Source organism: Dermacentor albipictus, unplaced genomic scaffold, assembly GCF_038994185.2.
Source record: "Dermacentor albipictus isolate Rhodes 1998 colony unplaced genomic scaffold, USDA_Dalb.pri_finalv2 scaffold_15, whole genome shotgun sequence".
Classification (NCBI taxonomy): Eukaryota; Metazoa; Arthropoda; class Arachnida; order Ixodida; family Ixodidae; genus Dermacentor; species Dermacentor albipictus.
In genome coordinates this window covers 12,245,623-12,256,895 of record NW_027225569.1, presented here as the reverse complement: position 1 = coordinate 12,256,895, position 11,273 = coordinate 12,245,623, and the positions used below count along the sequence as shown (strand labels likewise).

The 11,273-nt window shown below is 52.8% G+C and overlaps 1 protein-coding gene across 1 annotated transcript; it reads left to right on the top strand.

Moving 5' to 3' along the window:
* The first annotated feature begins 8,629 nt into the window (after positions 1–8,629).
* On the top strand, positions 8,630–9,640 carry LOC135916381 (uncharacterized). The gene has a single exon (XM_065449740.1). It carries the CDS (start codon positions 8,630–8,632, stop codon positions 9,638–9,640), a length of 1,011 nt encoding a protein of 336 aa, XP_065305812.1.
* Positions 9,641–11,273: the final 1,633 nt, after the last annotated feature.

Sequence of the window (11,273 nt, the reverse complement as noted above, 5' to 3'; positions counted from 1 at the left end):
CCGACCACTGCACGTAAATCGTTTATAAATAAATGTTTCTCTCTCTCTCTCTCTCCTGATAGTCATCTTCAGGCTACCGTGGTGGTCACACACAAAAAACCCGTTCAGCAGCTTCTTGTGAGATACATATTTTCCCTTTGTTTAGAGCTTGTTCAGCCGCTTCACGCGCCTTGTGAGGATCTCTGGTATGAGGGCATGCCTCATAAAGTGAAGCAGGCTGGGGAGCATTTCGGTCTCCCAGAACACTTTGTTGTTGTGTATTCGCTGAAGGTGGATCTTATTGGGCCCAAACCAGACAACAAAGTCACACCAATTGTGACCTGTGATGGCCAGCTCTCCTTGGATTTGAAAATAATATTCATGGTCCGTTTTTAATACTGCCTCACCATCTTCTAGCCTGCAGCAGAATTTTTTGTCTTTGCAGGCTTCCTCCATACTCTGTCCCTGTTTAGAGAACGGGCACTTCACTTCTAGAATGCCTTCCTCTCCATCCACTGTCACAACTCTGTCTGGTGATGCAGCCAGCAGTGGATGAGCACTGTAAATATGCCGGCCTGTTTCCTGCAGTGTGACCTGCCTGTCTAGGCTCCTGAGGAGGAGCGCATATGCCCCAACGGCATCCTTCTCATGCACTCTTCCATACACCATTACTTCACTAGACGCTGCCCTTTCGCTTGGATAGAGCAGGGTCTTGAGCAAACTTTCTGGTTTTACATAACGGCACACCCGCTTAAATAGGGAGGCTGTGAGCCGCCCAAGTCGGGCAACATGCCAGTTTTTGTTATCTGCTTGCCCTATCGTATTTGCACGTATTCTTTCACGTTCATCCTTTTCTATGGGCTTTAAAGATGACATGTGTGCATTGACTAGCTCTTGCACTCTGTCGCTCCACAAGTCTTCTTCATCCCCAATTAACTCAGCCGATGGCTCAGGTACATGCTGTTGTGCCGGTTGCCCCGTGTAGCGTACCGCTTGGAGGCTAGGGCAGCATTCCGAGAGGCTTTCCTCCAAACGCTGCACTTGATTTTCGGTAGGGGGCGACAGGTGGCCACATGGATTGTGTCGCCGCTTTCGTTTATGATGCAGTGGTCTGTTGACTTTGTACTTCTGGAAGGAGATTTCCACCAAAGGCAGCCTTGGCGCAGGCTTCTTGGCTGCCATACAGTAAAAAGAAATTGTGGCTCAGTAGTGCCACATACTTGAACTTTTTCAAGCCTAATACACAGAACATGGGAAGGCCCACATGACATCCTGTTGCAGTTACGCCGAACCTAGCTGAGCAGTCAATATAATGATACAGTTGGCATTCTTGGGATACTTCAAGTACTTTCCTCTGACCTCTCTCTAGGCAGGAAGTAGTGGCTGTTACACCCTCAAACTTACTGACCAACATTCTTACTACCTCCACAATCCTAATAATGAAATATGTAATCACCAATGAGGCATCCATTATAAGAAACAATGCTAAATCTTATAAGGTTGCTTAGCATCTGAAAAATGGATGCAGGATAAGGTCGGATGTAATCTGTGGCATGCACTGCATAAACTGAAAGAATACAGGTCATTAATTGTATTCAATGCTGACACTTTAACCCTATGAAAATATTAAGGAAGAACTGAAATATTGCAGCATGACTAGTGATATAAAGTGATTGTGTACCTTGCAATTCTGCATACAGAGAAGGCCGAAAAACAAAAAAATAAAGGAACAACTACACTTGCATTTTGCTCCCAAGTTCATTGGTGTGTGTGTAATAACGTTTTTGTTGCCGCTCTATCAGCCCTGTACTCACCACCATGTCTTGATGCTGCTTGTTTAGAGCTTTTAGACCACACGTCGCATGCTTATTTCGCATGGCAGTTATCGGTGCTGGATTGGAACTAACTTTGGTGGGGTCAACCTACAAAACTGTATGTACACTGAGCATTCGAATAAAGTTATTGTGTGCGCAGTGAAAGTATGTCTTGTTCTTGAGTTTGCTTAAACACAGCTTACACATGAAGTGCAGGGTAGCCAACCAGGCACATAACCTGGTGGACCTACTCTGCCTTTCACTTGTTTTCTTCCTACACATGGATTATTTTGTAAATATCCAGTACAAAACTGCATGTTTGAGACGCCAAAATGCTAACGTAAAGGAGCGATTTTAAATAGGTGCCAATATTGGTACACCTGTGCCACAACTTCTGCGGGAACAATACACTTGCATGGTTGGTCCGTGCAGGCGATTTCCATTTCCTTATCCCCCAGTTCAGCAACGCTGAGCAGAAGGCCAGCGACGTGCTGACAGGTCTCGCTGAGGCTGCAAAATATAAAGAATGCAGTTTTTCTTCGCGCTCGTCAATGCATTCACATTTCTGAAACAAGATTTAAGCACTCTGCCAATCTAAGAATATGCGAGTACGATTGAGTGCAATGTGAGAAACGACGCAAACAGAAGGCCGGCCAGTCTATGTACTTTTATGTAGATTTCATCATTCGTTTCCAATAAATTTCCATTTGCGAGTCTGCGCTCATCTTTTTTCTTCTGTACGTGTCAGTTAAGTTGCGCTCTCTTCCACCATGACTTCGAATCAACTCGCCCAACTATCTGCCTTGATATTAGCATGCGCGAGTGAGCCGGAGTACACTAGCTCGCGGACGCACGCGCTGCCCATATTTAAGCTAATATAACGTATAAAAGAGGTTGGCGTATGCTTTGAGACATGAGCGCTCGCAAAACACCCTGAATAACTTGCCGCGTGCATATAGCGCATGCATTTATTTGGTATACGGTTTCGTACACTAAGTATACAACACCGCAGTTTGGCGAACCAGCACGAGACGAATATTTGTACGAGTACATCTACTGTTCCATGCAATAAGTAAAAGTTCGGGAATGCTAGAGGCAGAAAGTACTCACCCGGCCACACATTCGCAGTGCGCTCCGGCAATGTCGCCAGTGGCTTTTGCGAACCACGCCGTAACCACGTAGACGCCCGACTTCATGGACGGCGTGCACGTAGCTCGTATGAGGCCAAGTGCAGGGTCCGCGGTGTTCACGTTAACTTTGATGGTGTTAACGTAACCTTCTTCTTTTAAGGCCCATCCGCGCTGTGCCTGCCGAACGGACGAAGTGTTGGCGTGCAGATAACGCCACGCATCGCCTCTCGTTATGCGGCACTCCGAAAAGTCAGTCGTCCATCCAGTTTGCAAAAAAGGCAAGGGAATGCAGTCTTCTTCAATCATATTTAAAGCACGTCATGCGCAACTACCAAAGAGCGTCGACGCTTTCACAAAACGTGACAGAAGCTCCGTGAACACAACGTCGTCACTCGATGCCACGTTACTAAAGCATGGCTGGAGCCCAGATGTTTTCCAGCCAAGTGGCGAGGCGCACGCTTCGCGTTTTTCGCGCTAGGTGGCGCTCCGACTTCTGCAAGTGGTCAATTAGTCGTACCAAAGCTCGTCTTAAGGTACGGACACACTAGCGTCAAAACGCGCGCGGCACGCCGCCGGCGGCGCGCCGCGTGCCGCGAAACCTGCCGCGGAACCGGTTTGGTCTGCCGCGCAGAGCATCGCTACTAGATACTTTTAATAATCTAGTAACGTTGGCGCAGAGGATGGGTCGAGGAGCCATTTTCGGCGGCTTGCCGCGTGCCGCGAACCAATGAGAGGCGTCCGGGCTTTCTCCTAAGCGCCACCTCTTGGCTACTGCCGAAGTTAACTTCCATCGGCGGCGGCGGAACCACGATCGACGACCGAGCGCTCCGAGCCAGCCGCAACAAACAGCACTAATGCTTCGTCTGCGTGCCTTTTGCGCGCGCCGCCGTCGCAACAGCAGAGAACACACAATGACCACAACGTTCATCGTCGTCAGAACATCGTCGTCGGCATCTGCCATTGCAGGAATCAACGCGATCAGCGCGCTGTCTGCTAACCGAGCAAGGAAAAAGCGCGCGACAGCCGCGGTATTGCGCCTATGCTCGCGCAGTTCGAGACAAGGCGAGATCAGCGCTGTCACGTGACTCCGCGGCGGCCGCCGCGCGCACAACCGATGTGGCCTCTCCACCGCGCGGCGTTCTTGCCACCGGCGGCGTGCCGCGCGCGTCTTGCCGCTAGTGTGTCCGTGCCTTTAGGGAGTCAAATTGGTGGCCGTGCATGGATAATCACATTGAAGAACTTGTACGCACATGTGCAGCCTGCCAGTCATGTGACAAATCGGCACATACATCTGCAGCCCCAATGCAACCCGTCACTCTACCTGAGAAAGCCTGGGACAAAGTTGCTATCGACATTGTGGGACCTTTCACACAAGCTCCAACTGACTGTCGATTTGCCATTACGCTTATTGATTACTACAGCAAGTGGCCAGAGGTGACTTTCGTACGCGATGCGACCACGTCTACAGTGACCAAATTCCTACTTGAACTTTTCGCGAGAGAAGGATATCCACGTGGTATCGTATCCGATCATGGACCACAATTTTCTTCAGCGAATTTTGAAGATTTTTAGAGCGCAGCTCTTTGGCGTCCGTTCCTGGGTTTCGCGTCGGCGTTGTCGTCGGCCTCGTAACCAGCTCGCCGACGAATCTGCTCCGCCGCCGCGCATGCGCGCTGTCGGCTCTCCGGGCGAGGGAGGATGATGGAAGGGAGGAGGAGAGACTGTGGAGGAGGGCTGGCTACACAAATGGCTCTTTGGCGTCCGTTCCTGGGTTTCGCGTCGGCGTTGTCGTCGGCCTCGTAACCAGCTCCGCCCCCCTTTCATCCCCCCAGCGCTAGCAGCGACCGACTGATACCGCTTTCGTGAGTCCGCTACCGCACTCACGAAAGACGTCGTGCACTTCCTGCAACTCGCATTAACCGTCCATCGATCCACACCGATGTTAGTAGTGGGAGACTTTAATGTTGACATAAAGACAAACAGCAATTTCCTAACACTTATGCGGGAGAACATCCCGTTCCTCTCGCTCGTAACGCGTCCCACGGCTGTGACAACCTCGCGAGGCACTTGTATAGATCTCGCCTTTGAGAATCAAGCATTGGTGTACCAAGTCGAACATATATCAGTCTATTTCTCCGACCACAAAGCTTCCTTCATGACTGTCAAGAACTGTTAGTGGAGTCTTTGTTAAAGGAATACGTGTGAAAAATAAAAAAAAAATTCTGTGATAGCGCATACATGTGTTGCTCGATTTCTTTGCCTCAATCTATCGAAAAGGTGAAACAGCTTATTTGCTGCGCTCAAATTTCGCATTAGGAAGTAACGTAATCGTCGGTAATTATTTACACAGAGCGCGGAATCACCCATTACAACTCTTCAGTGTATTACCTGCAAGCTAACGGTTTAGTGGAAAGAGTTAACAGGGTAATAAAGTCCTATATTCAATTAGCCCTGTTAGAAAGTCGTAAGATAAGAACAGCGATGTTTGATTACCTACAAATATATCGCTGTACGCCTCATGCGACTACTGGTGCTGCACCCGCTATTCTTCTTGATGGACGCCAACCTCGCACCAGACTTGACATTGTGGGATTCCCTGACAAATGTTTCACCAATGACCCTTCAAAGGCACTACAGCAGTTGAGAGAGCGGATCAAGAACAAGCAAATGACATCGAAGCGCTACACCGATCAAAAAATTACCGACGATTACGCTACTTCCTAATGCGAAATTTGAGCGCAGCAAATAAGCTGTTTCACCTTTTCGATAGATTGAGGCAAAGAAATCGAGCAACACATGTATGCGCTATCACAGAATTTTTTTTTATTTTTCACACGTATACCTTTAACAAAGACTCCACTAACAGTTCTTGACAGTCATGAAGGAAGCTTTGTGGTCAGAGAAATAGACTGATATATGTTCGACTTGGTACACCAATGCTTGATTCTCAAAGACGAGACGAGATCTTCTCGGCGGCGGCGCTTAGCCTCTGCTTCGGCGACGCGTACTCCTGGATCATCTCGACGGCGGCGACGGTAAGCTTCTGCTTCGGCGGCACGCACCTCTGGATTCTGACGGCGACGGCGCTGGGCCTCTGCTCTGACAGCTCGTTTAGCAGCAGCAGCAGCAGACGGAGGACTTCCATTGGTCGTCTCGCTCATGGCTCAGAAAGAACTGGCAGATAATTTCGCAGTGGCGAACGGCAGCGGCAATTTCGGCTCGGGCGGTGCACATATACAGATCCGCCGCCACCGATCTGGCTCTCTGATTGCCACCGCACAGGGGTTGCATTGGAGGAGGAGCGAAGAAAGGAATTAAGTTCGAGCCGGCGCTTTGACAACCGGAGACTCGCAGGAAGAGGGGGGAGGGAGGCGGCGGGTACACCCAGCGGCAAACGATGGGGGCAGAAGCGCGCGCAGCAAGAGGAGGGAAGAGATAGCAGCGACTGACTGATGCCGCTGACGCCGATAGTGAGTCAACCCCAGCTGTGGAGTTGGTTTCAGGGACAACGCCGCCGATGCCGACACAAACAATATGATACCCTCGCTTCCGCAGCGCTAAGAACCAGGTCTAGCCGTGGGGAGGTGGTCACGTATTCGTCGACGTGCCGTTGCCTACGCGAAATAACCGGCGCGTCGGCAACTGAAGAGCACCCTATCCGCCACACAAGAACAGGGGGGGGTACCCTTTCCTCCTCTTTCTGCATGGCGGCGACGGTGTTCTATGCAGTCACGTTATCTTGACTCTCTAGCGGCGTCAGCGGCATCCAGTGGTATCAGTCGGTCGCTGCTAGCACTGGGGGGATGAAAGGGGGGCGGAGCTGGTTACGAGGCCGACGACAACGCCGACGACGACGCGAAACCCAGGAACGGACGCCAAAGAGCTGCGCTCTAAAACGCGGTGCCAAGGAAACCAACTTCGCCGTTGGTGACTACGTGCGGGTTAAATTACCTGCAGTTCATGGGAAGTTATCCTCACAGTTTTCTGCGCCCAAGAATATTATTGGAAAGCGCGGACCCGCCTCCTACTTCTTGGAAGATGGGCGGGTGTGGAATGCTTCCAAATTAGCGGCCGTTCACCGTGAAGCTATCAGCAGAATGAAATTAGGTACCACGGCTGTCATGAACTGGTCACCGCCATCCGATCACTCAACTAGTGCGGTTGTAAGCCATCCGTCACAACCTGGCACATCACGCGCAGATAATGCACCCCTGAATCCTGAACCACCTGCTGCAGGGCACACGCAACAAGCTTCAGGTAATTTGCCAAGATGCGAAGAGCGCGTGAGGAGAAGCGCCCGCAACAAGAAGACACCAAAGAAGCTGCACGACTACATCAGGAAGTAACCATTTTTTTTTTTCACGAGGGGCTATGTTATATAAGGCGTCGCTGCCTACCGCAGCGCCATGAGAAGGCGCGCGCTTGGAGCCGCCCAAGGGAAACGAAAAAGAGGATAGAATAAACGCAGAGGATGAGTAATGTCTCCATTCCTGTCGTACTGATTTAAGATGCACGATATAACCGTGTTATATAACTGTGTACCGATATAACCGGTACGGGCTGACCGTGTTCACCGACGACAGGCAGTCAATAGAGAACTTATAGAAAAGGCGATAGGCGGCAACGCGGTCACGCGCGCGGCCATAATCATGTGAGTCGCAGAAAGGCGCAAACCCCATGTTAAATTCTCGGGAGTTGATCCCGACATCGGCCCCGACGAGTTTATGAAACTCTTAAACGAACGAAACAAGAGGCTTGAGTTAGATCTTGAGCAATGTAAGGTCCGCGTCACCTTCCGCGAGAGGGCAGGCACGCGCGCGTACGTGGCAGAGGTAGACCCGGAGGGTTTTCGCAAGATGATGTCGCGACCGCGCCTGTCTGGCGGATGGACGTCGGTGCGCGCGAGGGAGGACTTGCACGTGCCGACGTGCACTTATTGCGCGACATACGGTCACGGGCGCACGACGTGCCCGCACAAGGCGGACCCGGACAAGGCACAATGTATGAAGTGCGGCGGTAATCATCTGGCCGTGACCTGTAAGGTGAAGATGGGTGACGTCGCGGTGTGTTGCTCGGAGTGCGGCAGGGCGAGCCGCAGTGACAAGAGCCACCCCACCGGTTTTCCTGATTTCCCGGTCCTTGTAGAGAAGGTGGCCCGCCTCCGAGCGCGCACCCAGTACGGCGAGCCCCAGTAAAAAGAGCGCCGAAGGGTGGGGGGGTGCGAGCGGAGCGACGCAACGACGGACCGGCGAGCGTCGCGGACACATCTGCTCGACCGTCGACATATTACAACCGGAAGCGACGGTATTACTGCAGCTTAACTTGGACCACGCGAAGCGCGCGCTGGCGGCTGCGACGCGTCGGATGCAAGAACTTAACATCTCAATCGCGGCAATTAACGACCCGCCTTGTACGAAAAAAGCGAGACCACAACTGCCGCTGGATTTCACTTATTTTGGAGTGGAAGAGGAGCCGCTCAGCGCTGTATTCGTCCGCCGCCCGCACTTCGACGTCTTCCCGGTGTACGTCTCCCGGAGGGTGGTCGCGGTGTGGTGCACTACAGAAGAACGCGAGTGGTTGCTCGTCGCGGCGTAGGCGCCGTCGCACTACTCCATAGAGCCCACCCTCGATGAAATTTCGGCGTGTTTAGACGAACAAAAAACGCAGGAAGTCTTGGTCATGGGAGACCTTAACGCTAAACACGCCATGTGGGGCCCGCGAGTCAACGACAACCGCGGCTCTCGCGTGATCGAGTTTGCGGCGGCGCGAGCGTTGTTCGTCCTGAATGACGCGGCGTCCCCCTTTACCTACTCCAACATCTACACGGCCAGTTGGATAGACGTGACGCTGGCGACCCCCGCGCTCGTCCGTCGAGGGTGCAGGTGGAGCGTGTCGTCGGACGTGACGTTCTCCGAGCACCGAGCAATCGATATGGTGCTGCACAGCGGCTGCGTGCGAGGGAGACGTTTAACCAGGTGCGGCCGACAAAACTTTGTTGCTGAATTGCGAGACCTCCGGTGGTTCGAGCGGACTAGCGGCGCGAACATCAGCTCGCCACAGGCGCTCGACATGATGCTCAGTAAAATGTATGAGGTCATTGATAAAACACGCCGCAAACATCTCAGGCCGGTCCTCCCGCACAAGCCGGGAAAGAGCTGGTGGACACCGGACCTGCAGCTCGAGAAGAGCCGAACGCGGGCCCTGCGGCGCCGATTCCCGAGATGCCGGGACGACGCGCTGCGGCCGATCCACCGCCGGCGGTATAGCGAGGCGCTCGCGAAATTCTGTCGCAGGATCGAAGACGCTGAGGCGACGGACGCGCGCAAGCAGTGCGACGACTGCAGCCTCAAGTCGCTGTTTTCCGCGCCGTTCCGGGCAGCCTTCGGCAAAGGCAAAGGACGACTACAGTTACCACCGTTGAAAACACCAGACGGCGGTCGGACGGAAAGCGTCCTGGAGTCGGCCGAACTGCTTCCCAACACCCTGATCGCCAAAGACGACGCCGACGCGGACCTGCCAACACACAAAGCGATCCGCGAGCAGAGCGCGCGGCCCTATGTATCGCACGAGCGAGACCATCAATTCACCGCCGTAGAGATTGAAGCGACGCTCGCCAATCTCGTGAACGGCTCCGCCCCGGGTCCAGACGGCTTGACGACAGACGTAGTGGTCGCGCACTGCACGTCCCACTGGCGTTTCATATTAAAACATCTTTAACACGGCGCTTACCCTGGGCTACTTCCCCAAGATGTGGCGGAAAGGCAGGGGCATATTTATAGCGAAGCCCGGCGAGCCACCCGACACGCCGCAAGCTTACCTCCCCATTTGCATGTCATCTATTCTTGGGAAAGTACTGGAGCGCTTGATCTACGGGTGACTGTACTACTTGCTCCTTGCGGGAAATTACGTGCACCCGAACCAATTCGGTTTTACGCACGGTCTAAGTGCAGTCATGGCGCTACAATCTCTGTGCTAGTACATCGGCGACTACAGAGCGAGGGGCACGCCTGTCACGATGATCTCCCTGGATTCCCAGGGGGCGTTTGACAGCGTGTGGCATCCCCTCGTCTTGAATCACGTTAGAGAGCACCAGTGCCCTAGCAACCTGGTGGACTTGCTGCGGACATTTCTCGGCGACCGCAAGGTGGAATTCCAGTGCGACTCGGGAGTCATCGCGACGGACGCGACCTTAGGCAGTCCCCAGGGGTCACCTCTATCCCCCCCCTGCTTTGGAACGTGGTCGTAGATGGCCTGCTACGTCTGGAAATGCCGGAGGGCGTCCGCATCCGGGCGTACGCGGATGACACTGTGGTATTAATGCCGGGTAAAAACCGCCTTGACACCATGGCGAGAGCCACGGCCGCTCTGACCGCAATAAAAGCGTGGACGATTGCCACCAAGGTCCGCCTTAACCATGGTAAAACGGAATGCGTCCTTTTCTCATTCGGCAAAGCGGGTATGGAAAAAAGTAAACCGACTATAAAGATCGACGAAAGTAAGAGGGGCCTGACATTCAAGAACTCCATTAAATTACTCGGCGTCATGATCGACAGACGACTATCGTTCTTCGACCATGCGGACCATCTACAGCGAAGGGCCGAGACGCTCGCTATGAAGTCCGTCACTTTCGTTCGCATGCACGCGACTCTCGATTGCAAGATTCGCAGGCAACTCTATCGCCAGGTGCTGCTGCCGGCCGTTGCGTACGCTTCGCCCGTGTGGTGGAGTGAGCAACCCGACTGTCGACTTCGAGCGAGAATAAACACGGTACAGCGAACGCTCCTACTGGCGCTCACTGGGGCGTGCCGCACCACGCGCGCGGAGGCGCTGCAAGTTCTCCTCGATCAGCCACCACTACACTCTAAGCCGCAAAGGAGGAAAACGGGAGCAACTGCGGCAGTTAGTCCTCACGATGAGCGGTTAGTCTCTTAGGAGAGTAACTGTGAGTGATAGGTGCCGTGTGCATATTTCAGGGACCAAATGTTTAGTCCTCACTTTCTGAAGTACTAATGGGGGGATGAACGGAAAGGTTTAGTCTCTTTGTGACTTGCTGTTAGTCCCTCACTTTAGGCGGCAGCTTCACTGCTGTCGATTATATGATTTGAGCTTTGGGCATATGCTTGTTATTATTACCCACTGTTGGCTTAATGGTTGTAGCCTTCAGCTGTTGAACACGTGGTCGCGGCTTCGATTTCCGGTCGTGGATGCTGCAGCACATTCCATGTGGAGGTGTAATTCAACGAGATGTATTTACGGTTGCGCACCGTGTGCATTGGGCACGACCTTTATCCAGTAGGTCGTGGCATTGGGTCACGTTAAAGAGCCCCGGGTGGTCAAAATTATTATAGTG

Coding starts and splice junctions, on each gene's coding strand:
- LOC135916381 (XM_065449740.1), top strand. CDS start 8,630: ATGTGGGGCCCGCGAGTCAACGACAACCGCGGCTCTCGCGTGATCGAG.